Source organism: Pelobates fuscus, chromosome 3 (assembly GCF_036172605.1).
Source record: "Pelobates fuscus isolate aPelFus1 chromosome 3, aPelFus1.pri, whole genome shotgun sequence".
In the NCBI taxonomy this organism is placed as follows: Eukaryota; Metazoa; Chordata; class Amphibia; order Anura; family Pelobatidae; genus Pelobates; species Pelobates fuscus.
Window position 1 is genome coordinate 126,059,098 of NC_086319.1, and position 26,438 is coordinate 126,085,535.

At 40.5% G+C, this 26,438-nt stretch overlaps 1 protein-coding gene across 2 annotated transcripts in view; it reads left to right on the forward strand.

The window, feature by feature from the left end:
• Positions 1 to 26,438, forward strand: part of SPDL1 (spindle apparatus coiled-coil protein 1) — a 61,124-nt gene that overhangs the window by 22,938 nt on the left and 11,748 nt on the right. For both annotated transcript variants that reach the window (XM_063447451.1, XM_063447450.1), the window contains exons 2-9: positions 2,119 to 2,288; positions 6,214 to 6,390; positions 8,183 to 8,377; positions 10,334 to 10,483; positions 11,876 to 11,974; positions 14,846 to 14,956; positions 16,406 to 16,546; positions 18,944 to 19,047. In XM_063447451.1, coding sequence (XP_063303521.1) covers positions 2,127 to 2,288; positions 6,214 to 6,390; positions 8,183 to 8,377; positions 10,334 to 10,483; positions 11,876 to 11,974; positions 14,846 to 14,956; positions 16,406 to 16,546; positions 18,944 to 19,047 — 1,139 coding nt within the window. In that variant the 5' untranslated portion in view covers positions 2,119 to 2,126. The remainder of the gene's footprint in view (positions 1 to 2,118; positions 2,289 to 6,213; positions 6,391 to 8,182; positions 8,378 to 10,333; positions 10,484 to 11,875; positions 11,975 to 14,845; positions 14,957 to 16,405; positions 16,547 to 18,943; positions 19,048 to 26,438) is intronic.

The following is a 26,438-nucleotide window of genomic DNA, read 5'->3' on the forward strand; positions in this document are numbered from 1 at the left end:
TAATGCGTGCCAGGGGGCCTACAGAATCCAGCAGGTTGTCTTGAGCACCCCATAGGCCTTTCTCCACCCCACGGCGGGGGTCTCTACCACTACGCATCATGAAGGTCGACATGACCTTATCGAATTCCGGGGTCTGAGCGACTTTATCCGGCAGGGAAGGGCGTGGGCATTCAGACCTGAGTCGGCTGCGGACCTCCTTCTCAAGAGGTTTGCGAAGCCACAGGTGCATAAACCTGGCAAGGTGTTCTGGAGGCGACCAATCACCCGATCTGGGGTGCCGTATGTTACGGGGGTCGAACATCGCTTGACCCGAGGGGTCCAAAATAGTGTCTGAGTCGCGAGGTTCTGCGTCCGCAGTATCCTCGGTACCTCCAGACTGGGCAGCACCCAGGAGGGTCTCTCGCATGAAAGCGGAGACAGACTTCTCATCCGAGCCCCAAGCGTCGTAGTCCGAGTCGGAAGCATCAGCCTGCCATTCATCCAGGACTGCCATGGACTGGGCAGGGTCCTGCTCTTCGTCCGAAGAGTATTCCAGACGCGGGGCCGGGGTGTGTAATTTAGAGGGCTTGCGTTTGGCAGGTGCCTTACCCTTAGTCAATTTTGGCGTGAAACCTTCGCCTTTGTCATGGCGCTTTTTAGGGCGGGGATCGTCCCTTGACTGGTGGTCGGATAACTCAGATTCCGATTCGTGGCGGGAACGTCTGCGTTTTGGCACGTCAGGAGCCGCGGCTCGGGTCTTAGAGAGTGCCTTCTCCACAGAGGCAGCGACAGCTGCGTTAATCATGGCCTGAAAGTCCACAGGGAGGTTCTGGGAATCTTCCATGGCAAGGGTAGGCAAGTACGTCACTGAAGGCACAGTAAAAAACGGGCACCCAGGTCTTGACAATAGGCTTAGGGTCAGGTTTGTATAATGGTGGGAACAAGCCCAGAATAACCCCAGCAGGGTATGATAGTGACCTTATAAACTGGGGCTCACCCAGTTAGAGAGAACTGCGACAGCTAGTCTCCCAGTAAGCAGCGTAATATAATGGGGGCTCACCCCGGTTGCACAGGGTAGAACCCTTAAGTGCAGGTCACAGTAATAATAAACAGGCAGCAGCACTGACCTGACTGACCCAGCCACAGTATATCTTGATAGAAGATGATGAGACAGCAAAGCAACAGCATATAGAGGTGATTGAGCAGGTAATCCTTTTGTTCAGACACAAAGGGTGTGAAAAACCGCAGTGCAGGCTGCAATAGCAGGTGAATACAGGCACACTGAGTCCCCAATGAGGTGTACAAGGCAAGGTTAAGATGGCCGCGAAATTCTCGCGAGATTCGCGATCCAAGATGGCGGCCGCGAGGTAGGCCGCAAAGCCGGGGACTAAATTTATTAGGCCGGCCGCGAGTGGAAGCGGGCCGGCGCGGAACCGGTCGCGAACGGAACCGGCCGCAAGGAGGGAGCCCAGGAGGGCACTCCAGGTAGGGGGGGCGGTGGGGAGGCCTGGGGGACCGGGGTAAAGCCAGGGAAAGGTCCCAGGAGGTGTAAAGGGGGCAGAGAAGAGGGCCGAAAGGCCACAGAGAGCCCCTAGTCCCACAGCCCACTAAATAAGTACAAGGCTAAAGTAAACAGCAATTTTGGCTATGTAAATAGAATACATATAAATAAACAGATAAATAGGTACGAAAATGATAATATAAATATAAATATAAGAGCTCCAGAGGAGCAAATATTCTGACCTGTCTGCGATGGAGCAGTAAAGAAAGAGGAAGTTATGCAGACTGTATGACCCTTATATACTGTGCTGCTCAGTGATTTACTTGTTACTTTACGTTTTTTCTTTACTGCTGTGGAGTTTAGTAAAGAGAGTTAAATGCAAAATAGGAAGCCTCCTGTCATGTTATAAAATTTCAAGTCACCTGTGCTGAATTTTCACTCTCCAGTGGCCAATAAAGTGGAGATTTTAACCTCTGTCTTTGTATCTATAAAAAAAGTAAACTTTCAAAATTTAGTTTTTTTATTTTATTTGTCTATTTTGCAAGTAATGATTTACTAAAACGTTTGTGTTTGTAGACAGAGTGGTGTGTTTTACTATGTATATGCATGTATGTAAAATGTGCTTACTCCATATTAAGGATCAAAAATGGATGACTCTGAAGTGATTTTGAAGCTCCGTAAGCAGTTGAAAGAAGCAGAGGAGGAGAGAATAAAGGCTGCTCAATATGGGTTAGAACTGCTGGAGAGTCAAAGTGATCTGCAAAATCAGTTGGAGGAACAGCGCACTGAAATGACCAGCACCATTGAGGTAAATGCTAAATGGCATATTTTATATTAACATGTATTGTTTATGCTGTGGTTATGGTGGTAGCAGTGCCCTCAAGTCATCCCACGGTAAATAGTCAAACCATTTTAGCTGCTACCGAATTTTCTCAAGTAGCAGCCATATACTAGCTTCCTATACATTTCCTTTAGGTACGTGAAGTGATCTAAACTATTTATTTCACGTTGCTAGACCATAAATTAATGTAACAAAGGGAGACAGGATCTGGGGATCTTATGCTTCTTGAATAGTTTACAGTTCATAAGTGATTATAGAGCTTGTAATGTATCTTTAACAGCTAATATTGTTTTAGTAAGCTGAATCAAATTTGACCCCTCTTGCCTTCCTAAACATAGTAAAATCTTACTTCTATTCAATACTAGAGCTTCATGCTTTGTCCCTGTTTCCTTTAGACCTGCCTGCTGACCTCATCAGAAGTGGTAGCCTGATCCAATCACAATGCTTCCCCATAGGATTGGCTGAGACTGACAAAGAGGCAGATCAGGGGCAGAGCCAGCACAATTAAAACACAGCCCTGGCCAATCAGTATCTCCTCATAGAGATGAATTGAATCAATGCATCTCTATGAGGAAAGTTCAGTGTCTGCATGCTGAGGGAGGAGATACTGAATGTTTGGATGCATTTTAGGCAGCCATGACCCAGGAAGGATCTCTAACAGCCATCTAAGGAGTGGCCAGGGAAGTTATCACTAGGCTGTAATGTAAACACTGATTTTTCTCTGAAAATACAGTGTTACAGCAAAAATACTGAAGGTAATGATTCTACTCGCCAGAACAAATTCAATAAGCTGCAGTTGTTCTGGTGACTATAGTGTCCCTTTAATGTTAAAGGAACCCTCCAGCATTATACATACAGTACTTGTATTTGTAACACTGGATTGTTTTTTGAACAGTGTCTATTTACAGTCCTTCCTGCTTCCCTAAAAAAAAAATAACCTAGATAGGGGCATGGATACTATAATTTTGTATGTTCTCTTATTAATGCTACTTTAGTGAATTAACTACCAAGCACATTTTGGTTGAAAACATTTTAGCATAGCTGGTATATTAGAATATCATTACTAGGTAATTGTTTGTATATGCTTTGCAGACAAATCTAAAATATTTAATTTACGTAAGTTTACAAAAAAAAATAATTCTTCACTTATTTGTTCAACCTTTGTAAAAATATTTTTGAAATGAAACACTTTAGACTGTATACAGTGTCCTTTATCTTACTATATTTCACAAAGGGTCTCAAATGGTTAAAAAGCAAACATTTAATTTTTCTCAAATACTGTAGATGAGACAAAAATAGATGAATAAAAATAGTAGGATACTCTGTGTGTATGTGTATATATATATATATATATATATATATATATTACACATATATATTTGTAAGAACCCTTAAGGCATCACTAGTGGTACAGTGTACTAAAAATGGCAGTAGAATGTAACATTTTTGGCATAATACCCACATACATTAAATAAAGTTAAATCTTGATTTCGAAATGAATTAATATAGCAGTTTTTAATACTTTTATCAATCTCTGGAATGCTAATGGTGAAATTGTAGGCTTTTCACTCGTACCATTGCCCTCTCTGACTATGAGAATAAACTGACCCATTGAAACTTCCTGTACTGTTTGAAAGCAGGGGAATAACTAACATTTACAGGCATATTAGTGGCTTCTGGCAGTGAAATGTGTTCCTCTTAAGGGTGGCGATCATAATTGGTGTATAAAGTAAGGTGAGTAAGGCTTTATGGACTAGACTTCATTCTGCAAAATACATGAAAATAAAAACATTTATACTCTTTTTAGGTAGTGAAGTGGTTAAATAATTAGTGGGGTTAACAAACACAGTTAAAGTGGCACTGTTATTGGCACATCTATTTTTTTAAATTTTTTATTTTTTTAACCCCTTAAGGACACATGAGACATGTCATGATTCCCTTTTATTCCAGAAGTTTGGTCCTTAAGGGGTTAAGCCACCCCATCTCGACTTCAATACATTATATTCCCTCCCTAGCCATCCCCTAGGCCTGTATTTAGGTCCTGAGTGCCACCATCTTTGTGGGCACACTTCATCTGCCCACACTAGATAGTGCTGTGAAATTCCCATGCATGCCCAATTAAACACTTGGGCATTTGCTATTGCCTGAAATTCACTATGCCTCAAGTAGGGGCATGTCTACTAAACAGTAAGCAGCCCCCCTTACACCCAAATCAAATAATGGAGGATCTAGAAAAAGTCCTCCATTCCCTTATGGTGTGGCATCTATTAAAATAATTAACAAGGAGGGACATAGTGTCCACCCCAAGCGCCCACCCATGGGGGCTATTCCACTACACCTTTGCCCGCACCGATGGGCGACACACACCTACTTTGGGGCTCTTTTGGAGCTGAAAAATAAATATTTTGAAAAAAGACCTCCAATGGAAAGTGTGATTTTTTTTTTTTATTTTTTTTTGCTCCCCCCTCACTATTGTAGTTTAAGAGGGGTAAGTAGGGTTTTTATTCTATTGGGGGGGGGGGGGGGGGGGGGGGGTAGTGACTAGGGGCTTGCTGACCTGTAGTCACCTGGGGGGGTATTTTACATTTAATCCCCACTTGTCTTCCATGGGTGGGGGCTGGGATGTCAATAGGTCCTCTCACCCCTCCCCCATTGCCCCTTAGGGCTCATGGGTGGGGGCTGGGGAGGATGATGACAATAATTCCTGCTCCCCTGTTGTCACTTAGGTTCTCCACCCGCCGCTCGTGGGTGGGGGCCAGAGGGGAGGCAGTAATACTAAGTAATTTTGGTCTTTTAGCCCGTTAGTAGATTCCACGGTGCTCAGGAGATATCTACTAAGTGGCTGCAAGATGAAGCTGCGGCACTGACCAGACCAGAATTTCATTCATTCGTATTAAAATTCAGATCCGAAAAAAGTACTAAATTTCGTCCTAACAACGAATGAACATACTGTCTAAATGACAGGACTTTCGAATGGCGAATTAAGAAACGCGAGAACACAAGAGGAGAGATGAGTATTGTGGGAAAATTTCTTTGACCACAATAAATGGAGCGGACTTAAGCTCCTACTTTGTTCAAAGAAGGTCAAACCTAGGAAAAATACCTAAGACAAAGTCCCTACTTTGTCTTATGTTTTAAAGAAAACTAGATCAGATAGGAAGAAAAGAAGAACAGATGCTGAGAAAGGAAGAGAAGCGGAAGCGATTGGGGAAAGGTAATTCGACATGACCGTGCAGCTTTAAGCAGCAGAATAGAAACCATCATAACTGTGATGACAGCACTGGTTTTGTTCATTAAAGATACACTCCCACCACCATAACTTGATTGCAATACAGTTGTAATGGGGGCTGGAGTACATGGACACCATTTTACCTTCTTTATCATTAGGAAATGGTCTAACTCCGGAGCCTCCCCTGTTCTTACCTCAAGGAAGGCTTGCTTAGGCTGGGGATAAGCGAGTGTCAGCATATCACTGATTGACCATTGCAAAGAATAGTATGTGCTATTATTCGCAGTGGGCAGTCAGCGATCATATGATCGCATCAGCCCACTAAGGCATTCCTGGAGTGGTTTGCAGCAGGAAGAAGGAACAGAGGAGGCAAAGCTGTCAGGGAGTGAACCATCAAAAACTATTAACCCCTGAAGGTAAAATGGCGCTCAAGCACTCTTCCCATAACTACCTTGAAATGAAGGTTGAAGTTGTAATGGGGCTACAGTGTTCCTTTTTAAATTGATAATTGTGGAGAATGTTTATTCTAATTGTGAATACTTGTTGCTCTGGGTTTTCTTCCTGACAGCAGTTAACAATTCATGTAACAATATTACATAATATTTGTTTATAACAAAGCTATACATCAAAAACCTAAACAATGAATTCTTTACTTTGCTTCAGAATTTGGAACAAGAAAAATACTCTCTTCAGAGAGAGGTTGAGCTGAAAAATCGAATGCTGGAAAGTTTAACTTCTGAATGTGAAAATATAAAACAGCAACAGAAAATTGTTCTGGAACAGTTACATGAACAAATGGACAGGACCCATAATAAAGAAGTTGGTGAAATGAAAGATAAGGTGATTTATTTTGGTTTTGTGTATTTAATGATCAAGACACTGCTGTTTATTTCATGTACATTAAAGAAAAGTGGCAGCTATATTCTTTACGAGCATGAAAATTGTAAACAATCTTGGAATAAAGATTACATTGCTCTCATGCTGATAAAGCTATTAAATGAAAGGGGAACTCTATTATGTTTCTATTCCCAATATCCTCAATAACTCTAGATTAAATTAAAACTTTCCCTCTTATATTTTTTTTCTCCTTTTTTAGAGGTGAAAAGATTCAACATATCAAGGTTCCAATTGGATCTTTACTTTTTAATTTAGCATGCCATTTTTAACAATTAATGTTTTTTGCAGAATGCTCTGGACTGCAAAAAGACAAACACTCCCTAAAGCTTATTACAAAATGTTAGTCTAATACATTAGGTAAAAGAATACCCCAGACACCATAACAACCACAGCATGCTGTAATGGTTATGGGGCTAAGAGTGCCTTGTCAATGAAATCAAATAGTTTGTACATCGGGCATCAATTGCTTTGTCTGGAAGAGCCAGATACTCCTGCCTGTAGTCAGGGCCACCATCAGAGGGGTGACAGCCATGGTGGATGTCATGGGCCCTGGGGGGCCCGGGCCCAATGCGTAGTGGCGAAACTTCCGCCGGTGCAGCTGCACCAGGGCCTGCACGCTGATGGGGCCCATCAGGTGGGCCAAGATTTTAAGATTGGGGCCCGGTCAGCGCTGTGGTCTTGTAATAGCGCGACCGGGCCCCTTTTAAAAAAAATTGCCGCTGCAAGTACTGCTCAGAAGAAAGTGACAGCCAGTCACTTCCTCCCAGCTCACTCTGCGTGGCAGGAGGGACAACGTGGAGGCCTTGAAGAGGGAGAGCCGTGCCGACTGCCATCAGCCCCAGCCACCCTCCTGCAAGGAAAAGGTAAGAAACAGGAGGGTGGCTGAAAAATGAGCTGTGTGTGTCAGTCTGTATGTGTGTGTGTGTGTGTGTGTGCACGCGCCAGTATGTATGTGTGTCTGTATGTCCTTATGTGTGTGTCTGTTTGTCACTGTGTGTCTGTCTGTCAGTATGTATGTGTGTGTGTATATAACTGTGTCCTTTAGTATCAGTTCATGCCTATTTCTGTGGGCGGGATTTTAAGGCAGTCCCTTGGAGCAGGCCTGGAGGTGGGCCCCTGGGGGGTCTGATGGATGAAATTTCTGATGGTGGCCCTGCCTGTAGTACAGCTCATTGGCTGAGACTGCTCACTGCTAGACTACCTCAGTACATAGAATTTCTAGCAGGTGACTGGCACCCAAAATACCCCGGAGAAGCGCTTAGACTATTTGCAAATTATTTAACTACTTATCCTGAGAGTATGCCAAGGCACTCTTGGCACCATAACCATTAGTGCACTATACTACTGGTTATTGTGCATGGAGTTTTCCTTTAAATCGACGCAATAGGCACCCTGACCATTTCATCTCTGTGGTCTGGGTGCAATGTCCCTCTCCCCTTAACACTGCAATATAAAAATTGCAGTTTCAGAGAAACTGCAATGTTTACATTGCAGGGCTGTGATTGTCTTTAGTGGCTGTCTCCCAGTCAGGCACTAGATGCACTTCCTCAATTTCACTTGGGGTTTAACTCCATGAAACGATAACATTTTTTTTTTTTTAACCCTTTATTTTCTTGGGGTGCGCACTATATTGTTACTTTAATGTAATACTAAACCATTTTTTTTTCCTGCTAAAAGAATAACCTCAATCCATAGCTATTCTGAATGTGAAATGCCTTATATTCTTAACTTTTAGTTGGAGAAGATGAAAGCTGAATTGGATGAAGCTCGACTAAGTGAAAAGCAACTTAAGCACAAATTGGATTACCAGAGTGAGGTGCTGGCTAATAAATCTGAGGAGTTGCGAATCATGTCTGAGCGTGTCCATGAAACGATGTCTTCAGAAATGTTAACACTTCAGCTGGAAAAGACTGAACTTGAAAGTGCAAAGGTTTATTACATTTTTGTGTTTATCTTTCATATCAACTAGAACAGCAGAAAATAGTTATATATGTGTGTATAAAAAAAAGGCAACAAATAACCCCATCAGAATAATGCTTTTTGTTTTATTTCAAAGTGCATCTGTTCTCACGTTAAAGAGTATTATCTGTATTAATCTTATTTAATGCAATTTTTACCTTTTTTGGCTGCACTGCTGTCTAATTTGTAAATATTTTAAGGGTGCGCCATCTTTAAAGGCATGGTTACATACCAAAACGCCCATATTGATCTAAATGTAGATTTGTTTATTTATTTATATTTTTTTATATTAATTCCACACACTATTTTCCAACTGACATTTATTGTAACACACAGTTGTACCACTATTAAAACTACCAGTAGGTGACTGTGATAGAGAGCAGGAGAATCACTTATAGAAGGAGGTTATTGTGATGGAGTGCAGGAGAAAAATTATAGGATCTCCTGCTCTTCCCTCTCAACTATCTGCAAAGAGTTGTCATAGACATTTATAGACAGGTCCAGGTCTTATTTTTCATAAAACTTACATATTTCAGAAATCCTGCTTATAGATAAATTACGTAAGGTTTTTCCAGAAAATGTGATTTGTAAATTATCTGCATCACTATCAATCTCTCAATTTATGATCTGATGGTAAAGCACAGTTGATAAATTCACCAATAGTTTAACTCACTGTTTTTTTCCATACTGATAGCAGCACTACCAACAGCAGGGATCCGCCTGATCCTCCTTCAGGACAGGCAGTATTTACACTAAAAATAATAATTTAATTAGGACCTCCTTAACTTCACCCCTCTAGTAGTGTAAAACTATAATCCCGCCACCCTCCAGTAAAGCTTTTACAGAATGTGAAATTGGCTTAAGAAGTTTTGTGTGAAAATACAATGGAGAGTCTCCATCTGGCAGCTAGAAATAACAGTTTTAGCCACTGTAAGAGCGATTTGGTTTAGACATGACAGCTGATGCCCCTTTTAAAAATGCCTTACGTGACTTGCGTTTCGAACAGGAATGTCTTTTTGGGTCCTTGGTAGATGATTTTCCATGACTGAAGGCTTTACCATATTAAAGGCATGAACTGTGCCAATCGCTATGCTGTCCTCCATTTGATTATTTCACTTTTCCTGTTCATATGTCTGCTTAGGCAGGGGTTATTGGTACATATTCGTGTTACCCATAATTCACTGTTTGCATCAGTCTGGTATTGTACCATTTCACACTATTTTATAATTAGCGCACTGGACTGCAAAGGAGCATTTAAGAGTAACTCTTAGGGTTATAGCCACTACAGGAGTGGCAATTGTGCCAAGAGTCCTCTGGCAGTGTTGCCGGTTTAAGAAAATGATTGGTTGGCCTATCCATAGGTCTGTTGAAACTGGCATTTTTATAAACGGTCATAAATGTGACATGCTCCAAAAGTGCTTTATGTGTGTTGGATGTCAGCTGACCAGTTCCACCTTTAGATGGAATGTAATGGTAACGTGGAAAGAAAAGACTCCTTTAGCAATATCTGCAAAGAAAGGCCAAGCTGCTTGTGCCTGTTAAGTGTCAAACTGTTTGAAAAATGGTTTGACTTTTCACAGTAGGACTGTGCAGGGTGACTTATAGCATTATAACAACTACAGAAGACTCAGTGATTATAGTGCTAAGTGCTACCCTTATAGAGATATATGTGCAGTGCAGCAATGCCCCACACTCCCTGCTCCTTGGGTAAAATACAGCAGGTGTACAACAAATATCAAGTGGAAGAAATAGTAAGCGCTGATTTAAGCTAGAGCGCCCAAATACCTTATGATGGCTTTTTTTTTCCCCCATAACACTTTACTGTCACATTAATCAGGTGCAATTTAAATGGAGAGTCTAAGAACCGTAAACACTACATTACATCGAAATATGTTTTAATTCTGTTTGTATACATCTTATTTAACAGGCTATTTTAGATGAGGAGATTAATGAACTGCAGTATCGGCAACAACAGCTTGTACTTGCTAATTCCAACCAAAGCCGACAACTGGATCGTCTCCAGGAGGAGAAGGATGAACGAGAAAAAGAAGCTGTTGCATACTTTAGTGCCTTAGAGGTAATATTTGTACACATGGGACAGGAATCAATGTAATAAAAAAAAAAAAAAAAAAACATTGCATTAGACATAAGGATCCATTATTTTTACTATTCATTTTTGCTTTACTCCTCTCAAAAGTAAGAGGATTTTAATAAGGTTATGGTAAACTAAAATTGTTATTAGACACCTATCATACATATATAATACATACAGTAGCAAAATGTCTACATTGGTGAGAAAAAAAAAACTGTTGGCTTAAAAATGTATTTCCTTTCCATTTCTAACTAATCGGTCCTTCTTAAAATTAAAATGTAAACCCTCAAAGTAACACTATAGGGTCAGGAACATAAACCTGTATTCCTGACCCTATAGTGTTAAAAACACAGTCTGCACCCTTACCCCTTTAAATATAGTAAAATCTTACCTTTATTGCAGTTTGTTGCTGCTGCATCTGCCTCTGATCTGGGCTTCAAAGGAGCATTTAAGAGGAACTCTTAGGGTTATAGCCACTACAGGAGTGGCAATTGTGCCAAGAGTCCTCTGGCAGTGTTGTAGGTTTAAGAAAATGATTGGTTGACCTATCCCATGGTCTCTTGAAATTGGCATTTTTATAAACTGTCATAAATGTGACATGCTGACATAAATGTGACATAAAAGTGACATCACATCTCATGACTGACATCATGAGATGTGATTATATGCGCCAATAACAATGCTTTCCCATAGGAAACCATTGGATTGGCTGAGCTTATCAAGGAGGCAGATTACAGGCAGAGCCAGCACATGCAAAACACAGCCCTGACCAATCAGCATTTCCTCATAGAGATGCATTGAATCAATACATCTCTATAGGAAAGTTCATGCAGAGGGCGGAGACACTGAATGTCAGTCAGTACTGTGCAGTGTGCAGCACTGCCTCAGGAAGCACCTCTAGTAGCCCTCAAAGGAGTGGCCAGTGGAGGTATTCATAGCCCGCAATGCAAACACTGCCTTTTCTGTGGAATTTTTTATTTCCTGCAAAAAGCGTAAAGGGAATGATTATGAAATACAATAAGCTTTAGTTGTTCTGGTCACTATAGTGTTCCTGTAAATACTGTGCGTGATGTAATGTGATTTCTACATCTACATGTAACTTGTCTTTCATTAATAGGATTCAATATAAATGGGTACTCTAAAAAGAAGACACATAAGCTGCTGGCTAGTGTATTTATGGCAGCAATTTGTAACTTTAGTTTTATCAATATATAAAGTTGCTAATTAATAAAATAGTTCTGTAAATGTGACTAAACTGTAGCATGAATAGTTGTAATATTTTCTGGATAATGTATATGTGTATATAAATGTAAACAGTTATACTTCATGTCCTGCTTTGTGGCATTTGTTGGTTATTTTAATTTTGTCTTCATGCAGAAAGCTCGTGAGGCAAACCAAGAACTTCAAATTCAGCTTGACCAAGCTTTACAACAAGCTCAAGACCCCAACAGTAAAGGGAACTCCTTGTTTGCAGAGGTACTGTAAAATGGTGTTGCAGTCATGATTTACACTGAATACATGCTATACACAGAAATCTAAATCTGTATTTAAAATAACAAACCTGTATAAGTGCATTCACTGAAAGCACAATACACACATTAATGTGTATAGGTAACACTCCAGGCACCCAGACCACTTCTGCCCATTGGAGTGGTCTGGGTGCCAACTCCCACTACTCCTAACCCTGCAAGTGTAATTATTGTTGTTTTTTATAAACTGCAATAATTACCTTGCAGGGTTAACTCCACCTCTAGTGGCTGTCTACTAGACAGCCACTAGAGGGCACTTCATGCTCTATAGCACAGGAAACCTGTGCTAGAGCGTCGCTGGACGTCCTCACACTGTGTGAGGACCTCCAGCGTCGCTCATTTCCCCATAGCAAAGCATTAAATTATTTTTGCCGCGCATGCGCATTAGGTCTCCTCGGCAGGTGGGCGGGATCAGTCTCGCCCACCGGCTGACGCAATACAGAGGAGGAGCGTCGCGGAGGAGGAGACAGCGGCGAGGGACATCGCCGCTGCCTCAGGTCAGTGACTGAAGGGGTTTTCACCCCTTCAGTAACTGGGGATTGGGGGGTGGGAGGGAGAGGGACCCTCCAGTGCCAGGAAAACGGATCGTTTTCCTGGCACTGGAGATTCCCTTTAAGTTTAACTTTCACAATGGCAATGTGCTGAACAAGGGACTTGCGTGAGAAGCCCCTGTGTTTGTATCAAACTGCTGAAACAGTTTGACATAGAACTGGTGATTGCACAAGGGGCATTAGAATGCCCCTTTAGATGTAGAAATGTACACTGCTTTTTTTACCTTTTATCCTTTACAGTGTTATGGGCAAATGCAATCAATACATTCCCAGTACTGAGCCTCCAGGACTTGGATGAAAACTTGGCTTTTATTCCAAATGAGCATAAAAATTTATATGTTTGTAGCCAACAGCTACAACATGCACCCCTTGCTTAAAATCAGTAGTATTTAAATGTCCAAAATAGATATACAAAGTAAGCTTCCTATCCGCTAAGTGTTTTCATCTTGTCTCCTTGACGATTGTTATAAACCCTGTCACCATTTGCTATGTGGAAAAGCAGAAACCATACTAATGATTTTTTTCCTCCAATGTATAGTGTACCCTATCTAAACTGAATTGTGACAATAAATATAAATTTCTTTTTTAAAAATTTTTTTAAAGGAAGCGTTGTATGAACAATAAGCGTTATAACAAATTATAGGTGACTTTCACTGTGTTTTTTTTTCAGTTACGTAATTTAATGCATGTACATTATTCCTTTTCTGGCACAGGGATTTCATTTTGTGTTTTTTTTTTATTTATTTATTTATTTATTTATTTATTTTTTTGCACAATTTCATAGTCCTATTAAATCTCTGCCATGAGTATTTTAATTTAGAATGGCTATTAAATCCAGCATATGTGTAATTTTTGTTTTGGAAGATTTTCATACTATGAGGTTTCTTTCAACATCAGCTTATTCAAATCTTCAAAATGTTTTTTAAATCTAAATTTGTTTTAGTATAAAATAAAAATCCACGAGTTCACCACAGTATATTAATGACATTGAATGATAAACTTCCTTAGTAAATCAGTCATAAGAGCTTATAAAACAGTCTGGAGATAGACCTGATTTACTTAACAGAAGTAAAGATTCTGTACTGTACTAGATATTGTACCCATTCCATTCATTTGAACCGGAGATGGTATTATCCCCTGTAGCGCTCAAGACAATACGCTGTATACTGCATAAGGACAACTAAAACTAAATGATGTCTTGCATAACAAAATTAAAAAAAATTGTGTACCATGTTTGCCACAACAGAGACCTGGAGAACATTTCACTATGGGATCTTTGAGCAGCAAACTGATCACTAACATAAAACATCTTCAAACACAAATGAATCCCTGAATTATTTTTTTCGTAGGCTAGTGATTCTGAAAATAACTTCACCTCCTTCACTGGAGTTCTGCAGTTTATAGGAAGAAACCACTAGTATAGCTGTATTTAACCAACCAATCATTCAAAGCTTGTTGGCTCAGTATGTGCAAGGCATACATGAAATACAGGATGGAAAATTGATTTCACTGGGAAGAGACCAGTAACAAGAGTTTTTGTATTTTCTTTTTCTGTTATTGCACTAATCTGTTTTGAGGCTTACCCCAATGCTATGGAGCCTTGCAACCCTTCAAGCATATTTTAATTTGATCTTAAAACAAAAAAGCAGAATAGTTCTTTTTTCCCCCCCCAATATATGTTTATTCATCAAAACAGTCATTGTAACTCACATATTTAGTGAAGATGTCATTATTTGGCCTAAATTTGACTGATTATGGTACCACCTGGCACTCCACCCCTGGACCGATGTTTGCCTTTTAAAGGACTATAGGTATAGATGTTAATCTGTGTTTATCCTCTTGCCCTGTTATAACTCTTTCTGATGAATTAGAATAACGTCAACTGTAACCACTGGGAATAAAGTTATTTAACTAAAAATCTAAATCCCAAAATTCAGGCTAAAACAGTCAAACTGTACAGCAAATGTTTTACAAATAAATTGTTTTTGCCCAAATTCTGCAATTCAATCCTCAACTTACTACTATTCAGTGTCCAGTGAATTAACCTCAATGTGTTTCAATAATTGCAGTAGCCTTAACATTGTACGTTGTTTAATCCAAATAGGGTTCATGAGAAAGAAAGAAATACAAGGAAACCCCTGTTTCTGCGAATGTGTAATTTTAAAAGAAAATTATCACTTCACTATTTAAACATTTTATTATACAGTCATGGAGACATTTGTTTTTTTCTGTTTATCTTTAATTTTGTATTTTTGTTTAAATTGAAGGTGGAGGATCGCAGAGCTGAAATGGAGCGTAATTTGATCAGTATGAAAGTTCAGTATCAGTCACTTCAAAAACAACATGCATTCTCCAGGCAACAGATGCACCGAATGAAGGTATACAAGTTCATAGTACTGTAGTATGTTTTCTGTAGTTTAAGCTCACATTATGCAGTAGTTATTTGTTTTGTTGTTGTGTGTATATACTACTTCAGTAGATAAAGTAAAACTTAAATTTTATGGATTGAATAAAATTTTATTTTTACTTTATCTACTGAAGTCCTTTGGAGTGTGGTTTATTTTTATATATGTATATGTGTGTGTGTGTGTGTGTGTATATATATATATATATATATATATATATATATATATATATATATATATATATATATATATATATATATATATATATAATATACACACAGTGCTAAAATGATCATGGTTAGCATTTTTTCTTTTTTTAAAGCTTCATCTCTGCCTTCATTGATTGTGTAAATTAATGTATGTATATTATTCATAAAATAAAAGGTAACAAATGTAACGTTTAAACCTATTCAGTATTTTATTTGCCTTCCTTTAAAATGCAAAATGAAAGAAATTCTCTTGCAAGTATTTAATATATTGTTTCAGAAATGTTTTTTTCAATCTTTCCTATTGTCCTCTGAAGTTTGCCCCTTTGGAGGTGACCACATGCAAGTATAAATACGAGGAGATTTTGAATAGCAATGTCACTTTAATAATAGTTTTTATTTGATATAGAGTAGATATGATCTGCATTGTGAGTATATACATCAAAATACTACCACCTTAATTGTTTAGTTTGGACATTGCGCTTTTTTTTTTTTTTTTTTATTAAATATGTTCACAATGCTCTTACAATAGATAAATTAAATACACTTTTTCTCATTTACCGCTATTTAATTTGTTTCCCACATTAAAATTAGTATAGGCCTCACCTATATTGGGGCACTGTGTCATAGTGGTGGGCTTAACATGATATGGCCATATGGTGGAACTGAATCTTGATGTTTGCTGAGAAAGGTGATTTTAAGTCGCATTGTAAATTTAGAACTGTGTGTGCAGTTCACCACAACTGAAAAATGCTATTTTTATTTCTTTGAAGGCAAAGGAAAGCCATGATTTGTTAAGAATACTGTGCCTTTTTAATTTTTAATTTTAATTTTTTTTTTTTAATGTATTCTGTCCATAAGGCATTTAAAACTCTAGAATGAATTGTTCAACAATGCCAAAATTCTCTTTATGTACATTGGCACATAGAGGTATGTGGTGTTTAACCACACATTCATTCTTTGCTGACAGACCTAAAATCTAAAATAGGATAAGTCTTGTTACATATATTTTAAACGTTAAAAAGGGAATAGTCTAGGGTCTGTTTAATGTCATGACATTTAGCCTCTTGCTTACTAAATACAGATTACACATAACATTTTAAGAAGAAGAAAAAAAAAGTCTGAACATATTTTCCTTTTTTTTATTATTTTTTGTGTGTGTGTTTTAGTGCACGCATCCTTTTATCCATCTTTCTTAAATGGTGATTGTCTATAGGTTCAAATTGCAACATTGCTACAACTGAAAGGTTCTCAGACAGATCCTGGCCAGCTGGAGCGATTACAGTCAATGGTTGCACAGAAGAACAGTGAAATTGAAACACTTGTTATGAAAGTTCGGCAGTTGGAAAAATGTCAGGTATGTGGACTTTATATAGATTGCTTTGGATAAAATTTAGTTTTTGAGTTAAAAAACCCTTCTACTTCTTTTCTTTTGTTATTGTTTCTGTTTGAGGAAACCAAAACACTTGTCATCAAATGTAAAAGTAAACTGTGGCAATTTGTACATCTAACACAAGACCTACAAGTCAACGAGGAAACATTGTAGGCAGTAATGTAAACTGCATTACTGATCAGTTTTAAAAGTAACCTTTTCAATCTCTTTGAAGTAATAGAAGCAGATTTTTCTACTAGCTTTTGCTATTAGACCAATGCAGCCTTGCCCAGTCCTGGATGCACGTGAACAGTATTCACTTATTGAAAGTTCAATGCACAATACTGGCATATAACAATGAGCTCTTCTCCTAACTGGGAACAAACTGGTGGTTATTGTTAAAATTATACATAGCAACTTGAATTAAATGCATTTTCAGCATCTGTTTTAAGTGTTTCCACAAATGGGCTTAGACTGATGCCATAAATGTTTTCAAATGAACCAGGACTGATGCATATGACTGTTAGTAAGTGATGTACATGAAGACTCCGGCAAACGTGCACATTTCGGTATCTGTAGATAAATGCCATGTGAGCACATGCATGCGTTTGTGCATGATCAGTACGTACTGCACTGTAGATGCAAAAAAGGACAGTAGGCACAAAAAACTATTCTTAATGATGTGGTTTTGGTCCATAAACACCATCCATTTTCTCTGGCATCGTAAAACATTGACATTTTTGGAGAAATTGCAATCTTTATATTTTGCCTAAACTACACCTTTAGTGGCTGTGAAACTGGCCGCCAAAGGTTATTTTTCCCAAGAGCATGGCAATGGCTGCAAAGGACATGTTCAGCTAAGTAAATCCCTTCCCCTGCATCCTGTGACCATCAGACACCCAGCGGAGCAAGATAGATACGTTTTTAAAGTCTGAGGAAATAAAATGAAATCTAAAACACAACTCTATTTCTTTACCATGCAAATGAGTTAAGCCATCTTGGCTCCTCTTCTATTGTCTGATGCAATCGGCAAGGCAAACAGAGTGACACTTCCTCATTGCTTCACCCCAATGAATTCCATTTTAGAGTTTGCTGGGGTGAATAGAGCAGTTGAGGTTAAACATAACTTTTATACCTCTGCTGTACTTATTTGCTTCGGCAAATTCACTGTCTCATAATTTCTTAAAGGAACACTACAGGGTCAGGAACACAAACATGTATTCCTGACCCCATAGTGCAAAAATTCACCATTTAGGTGAAAAAAAAGCATGAAAAACTCACCATATTTCCAGCGCATTGGATTGGCTAAAATAGGCAAGGAGACGGGGCCGAACATTGTTTTGGCCAATCAGCACTCCCTCATAGAGATGCATTGAATTAATGCATCTCTATGAGGAAAATTCAGCGTCCCAATGCAGAGCGTGGGAACGCTGAACGTCAGAGCTGCCTACTGTGCAGCACTGAGCCAAGAAGCACCTCCAGTGGTCATCTGAGGAGTGGCCACTTTCAGGTGTCCTTAGGGGCAATGTAAACGCTAATCGTACAACTTATTTTAGAAGTATATTATATAAATAAGTTGTACTATTAGTGTGTTCCTGTGGCTCAGTCCTTCCCTTTTTCTTTTGTTGTTCTTGTTCTCTCCAAAGGGTTTTGAGGGATTACTTCTGCTGGGGCCGCTACCTACCCAATAATCCTGTGTTAATTAGCGCTGACCTTCTGTTTTGTATTTTGCAATGTAAATGCTGCCTTTTCTCTGAGAAGGCAGTGTTTGCATGAAAATGCCTGCATATAATGATTATACTCCCAGAACAACTACATTAACCCCTTAAGGACCAAACTTCTGGAATAAAAGGGAATCACGACATGTCACACGTCATGTGTCCTTAAGGGGTTAAGCTGTAGTTGTTCTAGTGACTATAGTGTCCATTTAAACACACATGTACGACACTGCAAAAGTTAACGAATTTACATTATTATTTTATTATTTATATAGCGCAGCAAGTTCCGTAGCGCTGTACAATGAGTTAAACCTTTTGAGCTTTTCCCAGGGATGCTTGTAAATTAAAGTATACTAGATATATTTTATGTATTTAATAATTTGCACTACCAACAACTAACTTTTAGTTTGCCAACCATTAATGCTAAAATTGAGTTAGTGACATTCCGTATGTAATACACATAAAAGAAGTGAGCTTCACATGGAAGGTTAATTTACAATGTTTTATTTCATATGTTTCCTAAATAGAAATCCTTCCACTTTTACTTATGTCAGTAGTGGTTTATTTATCATGTTTTAACAAGATATAGAACTGTTTGTTTTTTAGTTTATTTTTAATAACATTTTACCATTGTTTTGTTTTTGTTTTATATATATCTATGCAGCAAAATTCTGAAACTGACTCATCAGGCATGAACAGTGGCAATCTGGGACAAGGTGATGAGACCTACTACGTTGATTTGCTTAAAATGAAACTTGAAAATTCTAGGTATGTAAGTGTTGTTGTAACATAGTAAATTGTTTTACAAATAAATCTAAAGAGATGTATGTGTAGAATAAGGGAGGCCTTTGGTCTTTTTTACAGTTTAACTACTGTTGTGTCCTTTTGCCTTGCCAAAATTTTCTTGAAATAAAGAATAAAAGAAGATCATTTATAATTGTGGGTGAGGGATTGCTTTTATACATGGTGCTTAGATTGACTCTTCAATTGTATTTTTCGGAATTCACGTACCAGTACAGTCAACACCCTCATATTTTTTTTTGTAATTCTTTATTTTCAATGACAGAAAAAACAGGCATGTGAACAGTACACAGGCTTACGCCGAAGCCAAAATTCATGTTTTACAGCGGTTTCACAGTAATACAGAAAAAATAAATTGTGTTAGGTGATAATACCACTGTGCAGGTTTTTACTTTTCTGTTTCGTTCTGTCAGGTTTTTTTTTAACATTTGTATACAAAAATAAGACAAAAACAATACGAGGTTAATTTTAACCTTGAACAAAATCTAAACAAGAGGTATCGTAAAGAGACCTTATGACCTAGGATATTTCCGTGGGTCTGTGGGGGAGGGGAAATGGACGAGGGTCTATGGCTCTTCCTGTTGTGTTACCCTTGGGTGTCATAACCGTTTCAGAGTTCCCTATGTGACTAGGCAGGACCCTCGTATTTTAAATTATTTTTCCTCTGTACTTTTTAAAGGAAGAAATAAATGGGGGGGTTTCTTTTACTTTTGTATTTGTATTTTTTATTTTTATGGTATTATCCAGAGCAGTGTAAGGCATGCAGTCTGCCTTGGTTGCTTGGTGTCCTTGCTGTCTGTAGTGAAAGACTAATATTTATATGGCATCAACACAGGGATCCCAAACTAGCTCATAGTCAGCTAAGTCGGCTATATTTCCAGTTTGCAGTTCCCTGGTGAATAGCAAACAATTATTTAGTGAATAAACATGAAAGTATTAATTGCTCTACAATCAAATTAATGTCCTACTCTTCCACATTCATTGCTGACATTGTTGATTGTCATGAAATTTCTGAAGCAATTGAACCGCCAATGGAGCAGTCCATTGTAGTTTTATGGTATTGTGTGTAAAATAATGAGTATTTGTGAAGATATAAACTGCTTTTACAGTGCTGTGATGTGATCACACCTAAGTTTCACTGCCCTAGTGTTGCGGAATTGTAGTATTTCATTTATTTTCTTTGACATAGAGCCTTGGGTCTCTTGTATTAAATCATACTAGTAGATTTTTTTTTTTTTTTTAACTTTTATTGTTTAACTTTGCACTTTACATCGTATGAAAAGGAGTCAAATCGTCTCGTATCAGGCAATGCGTTACAGTGTGCTAGAGTGTTACAAGAGTTTCATACATTGGAGTGATCATAGCATGACAAACTTCTAAAATACATTGATGTCAACATTGATAACAGTAAACATGAATTCGGTGAGGTACAAGTAGTAGTGTGCAGTGGTTTGGCTTCAGTTAGGGTAGGTAGTCGTCGACCGGGCTCTCTGAAGTCAATGTGGACTATGTATCGTGGAGTGGAGATAAAGCAGAATCTTTAATGTAATGGTCCCAGGGTGCCCAGGTGTATGTAAACACATCGTACGTGCCAGAGAGGGAGTGTGAGAGCTCAACCATCTGCCTGATGGAGTCTACTTTGGTTATCCATTCTCTGATGGATGGGGGTTTGGAATGCTTCCATTTGAGAGGAATTAGGCTATTTGCTGCTGTAAGCAGATGATTGAGCAGGATGCGTGTTGGTTTTGTTAGGGGGGGTGGGGTATAGCATGAATAGGAGAGCTTCAGGAGATTGTGGTATTGTGTAACTTGTTATAAGTGCTATTATGGTGGTTATTTTGCTCCAGTATGATTGCATTATGGTGCAAAACCACCAGATGTGGCCCTGTGTCATTTTTGCATCTCCAGCAGAGGTTGGAGGAATTTGGAAAGAATTTGCGTATTCTGGTTGGGGTAAAATGCCACCTAGATATGCGCTTATAGTTACTCTCTTGGGTGGTAGTATTGCTAGAGGACTTAAAGGTATTTCTAAATATAGTTCCCCAATCGTCAGATGTTAGTGTGATATTTAAGTCTTTTTCCCAAGACTTTGTGAATTCGGGGAGGTGGGCATGGAGATCTGTCTGTAAGATTTTATAAAACACGGTGATGTGTTTCTTTTTCATAGTCCCCAAGAAGGATCTGGATTCGAATGCCGTCAATGGTCTGTTTCCCTGTGAGAGGGCTGGATGCGCTTGTATGAAGTGCGAGAGTTGTGTGAATTTGTAACATTGCATTGCTGTGTGCGTGGGTGTGGGGGTTAGATCCGAAATTGGGACTATTCCCTGGCCATTTAGTACGTCTTTCAGGAGTAGTTGCTCCTGTTGGTTCCCAAAGTCTCGGTAGGCATTCTGTGGAATGCCCGGTCTGAAGTATGGATTCTCCGTAATTGGGTATAATGGGGATGGGTGTGGGGCAATATGTTCGTTTTTCTTGATATTGTTCCAGTATCTTAGTGTAGGAATTATTGTTGGGTGGTCCGTGTGGTTCGGGCGGACTAGTTCCAGGCCTGAGTCATGCCAAGGTAATGTTCTTATGTGAACTTGTAAGCTCGTCACTTCTATTTGTACCCATTGTTTCTGGTTATATGTGTTAGTCCAATCGTAGATTCGGGATAGGACTAGTGCCCTATGGTATGTCTCTATGTCTGGTGCCCCTAGGCCGCCTTGTGTTTTGTGTCTCGTTAATTGTGTGTATTGAGTCCTTGGGTGTTTTCCAGCCCATAGGAAGTTGGAGAGGTTGCGTTTTACCGTCTTGAAGAATGAGGTTGGAATTTTTATGGGTAATGTTTGTAAGATGTAAAGGAATTTCGGCAGGATGGCCATTTTTAATATGTGTACTCTACAGAGCCAGCCAAATTGAGGTTTGTTCCAAGTTCTTAAGTCCCTGTCTATGTTGGCCATTAGTGGGGGAAAGTTGAGGTCATATATTTTATTCAGTGAGTTCGTCAATTGTATTCCCAGGTACCTCACAGAGGTCTGCGGCCAATGGAAGGGGTATGTCTGTTTAAGTCTGGCCCCCAAAGCCTCTGAAATATTCAAGGGGAGGATCTCACTTTTGCTACTATTCATTTTGTAGTTGGACACTAGACCATATAGGTCACTCTCTTGTAGTAGGTGGGGTAGTGAGGTCTCTGGGTTCCTTAGTCTGTATATTAGGTCATCTACAAAGGCAGATATTTTGTACTCCCGGTCTATTTGTATGCCTTGGATATTCGGGTTGTCTCTGATTCCCTGAAGGAAGGGTTCTAGTGTTAGGATGAAAAGTAGGGGGGACAGAGGACACCTTTGTCTCATACCATTAGAGATGAGAACTGTGTCCGTGAGTTGGCCTTTGACCCTTATATTTGCTCCCGGCTTGGAATAGATGGCGGAAAGCCACGATAGCCAATTGGGACCGAAGCCCATGGCCTGCATTGTAGCTGTTAACAGGGACCAGTCCACCCTGTCAAACGCCTTTTCGGCGTCGATCGTGAGGATAAGGCTCGGGTCCCCGTTCTTCTTCGCATGATACATGAGGTTCAGCACTTTAGTGGTATTATTTTTGGCTTCTCACCCCGGCACGAACCCGGCCTGGTCAGGGTGGACTAATCCCTGCAAGTAGGGTTTGAGACGGACAGCCAATATCTTTGTAAACATTTTTAGGTCAATATTTATTGGCGAAATGGGCCTGTAGCTGCCACATTCCGTGAGATCCTTGCCTGGTTTGGGAATAAGTGTAATGTGCGCTTCTAATGTTTCTCGCGGTAGGGTGTATCCTTGGTTTAGGGCAGGGGTAGGCAACCTACGGCACTAGTGCCATGCACGGCACTCGAGGTGCCTTTGCACGGCACTCAAGGCTGCTAGAGCCAAACAGGCTCTGGCCTATCAGGAGTCCCAGTAAAACAGGCTCTGACCTATCAGGAGTCCCAGTAAAACTTCAGATATCTGCTAATCCGAAAAGGTGGTGAAGGACAATCCTCAATTTATGCATTGCAGCACGTAGAGGAAGTGATCTCAGATCACTTCCTCCCAGCTCTTGTGAATAGGAATCCACACAGTAGTAGAGCAGCACGCAGTTGCAGCTCCTGTCTTTGACATGTACCTGGCCGGCCTGGTCCCCACTGGAACCCAGGGAAGTCGCCCACACTGCTAGATATACACAGAAATGCAGAATAACCCTTCCCACCATACAAATAATATGGACAGCCCACACACAAACATACACACAATCCGAACAAACGCAACACCACTAACAATCCACATACATGAACACAACCCCACATGCAGCCTCTCACATGCAATACCCCAAACAGCCCCCACACACTACCAAACACACAATGTGACATATCCATCCACACACACACACACAATTCCACAAGCAGCCCCCACACACAGCTTACATTCATATGTATCATACACAATACCATAAACTACTCATGAACATATACAATATAATATCTCATATACGTAGGGCCGTCTTTAACACGGGGCAAACGGGGCAGCTGCACCGTGAGCCCCGCTGGCCTGAACTATTTCTCACCCCCCCAGCCGGTAATCCGCACACTAAGGAGGCCCACCGGCTGGCCCATGCACAAAGGGCCACCCGGTGGGCTTCTGTCAGCAGGGGTCTGGTCGCGCGCTGAGGCGCTTTAACAGCGCGAGTGGGCCCCTTGCTTTTCGGCAGCAGGCTGGGAGGAAGGGACGGCCGTGCATCACTTCCTCCCACAAAGAGAGGAGCGCGCGAGAAAGAAGAGTAGGCAGAGTGGAGGGGGGCTTGACGAGAGAGCCAGACCCCAACACCTTCAGCCACCAGCAGGAAACTGGAGGGTGGGTTTTTAAAGTGTAAATTTTGTGTGTGTTAGTATGCTTGTGTGTGTGTCAGTATATCTGTGTGTGTGTGTCAGTATTTGTGTGTCAGTATGTCTGTGTGTCTGTGTCAGTATATCTGTGTGTGTGTGTCAGCATGTCTGTGTGTGTCAGCGTTGGGGTGGAGGTGATCGCACGCCTGGGGAGGGGGGACAAGGTCCAGGGGGCCCCAAGCAAATGCTATGCCCAGGTCCAGTCAATATTAAAGACGGCCCTGCATATACGCACATATACAAAGATACAAAGCAATTACAGTAAAAATAACACAAGCAGAATACGGCAGCACACGCACCTCAATTTAAAAAAAAAATAGGACCGCACACTTCGGGACATCACAATCCTATATCGGCACAGTGCTGCTAAAAGGTTGCCTACCCCTGGTTTAGGGAATTGAATGCCTTTAGGAATGGTTTGTTCAGGATTGCGTAGAATGTTTTTAAATATTTGGCCGTAAAGCCATCTGGCCCTGGACTTTTTCCCAGCGGCAGTTGTCGTGTAATTAGGGAGAATTCCTCGGGTGTGAGTGGAGAATCTAATATTTGTCTGGCGTTTGGGGGAATTGTCTGGGAGAGTCTCTTTGTGAGAAAATTTTGGATGTCTCCTGGATCTGGCGGTTGGGGTTTTAGATTATATAGGCTTGAGTAGTAAGAGTGGAATTCTCGCATTATGTCTGGTAGTAAATGGGTTAATGTCCCTGAAGATTTTTTTAATGTGGGTTATGTATGTTTGTTGCCTCTCTTTTTGTATCGCCCTGGCTAGCATGCGGCCGCATTTTCCGCTCTGGGTGTAGTATTTGTGTTTAGAATAAAAGAGCGACCTTTGAATTTTCGCATTCAGAAGTGTTTGGAGGGTAGAGCGCTTGTCTATGAGTTGTTTGTAGGTATACACGTCAAAATACATTAACGGAAAGGTGGGAAGGATGAAAGAACGGGAGAGGGAGGAGAAGAACCGGGGTCACCCCGAATCTCTACTGCCTATGGGAAGCAAGGAAAAGGGGGGAGAGCAGGTAGGTGGACTGAAGGGCAGGGGAGGAGGGCAAGAGAGGGAGTAGAGGAGTACATTAGGTCTATATAGTGAAATGCACAACAACACAACCAGAAACCTTTTGGTATACAGCAAAATCATATGCTCCTTGCTCAGGTTAGTTCGGGGGTGAGTGGCGCCCCTCAGGCGTGAGTGCCATGATCAGTGGTACCTATCCCAAACTGGTGGTAAAAGTCACTGGGACAGCTCCGATGGGTCACTTCGTCGTTTCCCAAGCTTTATATAAGGCATGTCTTAGGCCCTGGCTTCACGTGGGGCAGATGATGTCGGGACTCTCTAAGGGTTGAGGCTTTATGTGAGGCCCGAGAAGTATATTTGAATGGGAGGCGTGCTGCTTGGAGGAGGGGCCGAAAAAGCAGTGTTCGGTGTGCGACCAATGTCCCAGTCCCTTTGTGAACGGTCCTGAGCGGGCACAGATAGTGTGCTAACCAGTAGATAAAGTGGGAGTCTCGCTGTTCTGGCAATTTATTTGGTTTTCATTTCTTCTCTATGTCGTATTTCTGTCTCGGGTTTCAGATTCGGTGTGGTTCAACCTGTTGCCTCTGTATGTTTCGGAGGTGAGGTTGGTGGTCGTTGGGACGCCTCTTGGGCGGTATTTGCCATCTTGTTCTCTGAAGACGTGGATAATTATGAGGAGCTTGAATCGGGCCGTACCAATCTGGGATCTGTACGTCCGGGAGGTTTAAAGTAGATGTAAACGTGGCAATATCCTCTGATGTGGTTACGGTAGCGGTGGTCCCGTTATGTGTGGCTGTTAATGAAAGGGGGAAACTCCATCTGTACTTAATGTTCCTAGTACGCAGGATATCTGTCAGGGGTTTAAGGGTCCGTCTTGCTTGCAGCGTCATCCAGGAAAGGTCCGGGTATATTTGTATTTGGGCCCCCATAAATAGTAGCGGTTGAGTCGTTTTTCTTAATTCGCGGAGGATTTCTTCTTTCACCCCGTAATAGTGTAGACGACAAATTATGTCTCTTGGGGCATCTAAGGTTGGACCTCTTGGTCTGAGTGCTCTATGAGCTCTGTCAAAGAGGATATGCTCCGCTGGATCTTTGTGGAGTAAGTAATTGAACGGCTCTTGGAGTGTTTTAGGGAGGTTTTCCCCTTCTACTTCTGGCATGCCTTTCAGCCTTAGGTTGTTACGTCGCCCCCTATTGTCTAGGTCGTCAATTGCTCTGTACATCATTGCCATTTGTGTGTTTTGTGCTTCTAGTGCTTGTTGTGTACCTGTTTAACGTGTGTGTGTGATCTTGATTATCTTCTAAGGATTCAATACGTTCCTCTACCCCTTTAACTTCCGCCGCCATGTTGTCTATTTTTTTTTGGAAGGAGGATTCCATTTTCTGGATCATAGCTGCTATATCTTGTTTTGTTGGTAGGTTGCTGAGTATAGCTTTCAGATCAGCATCTATGCTGGTGGAAGCACTGTC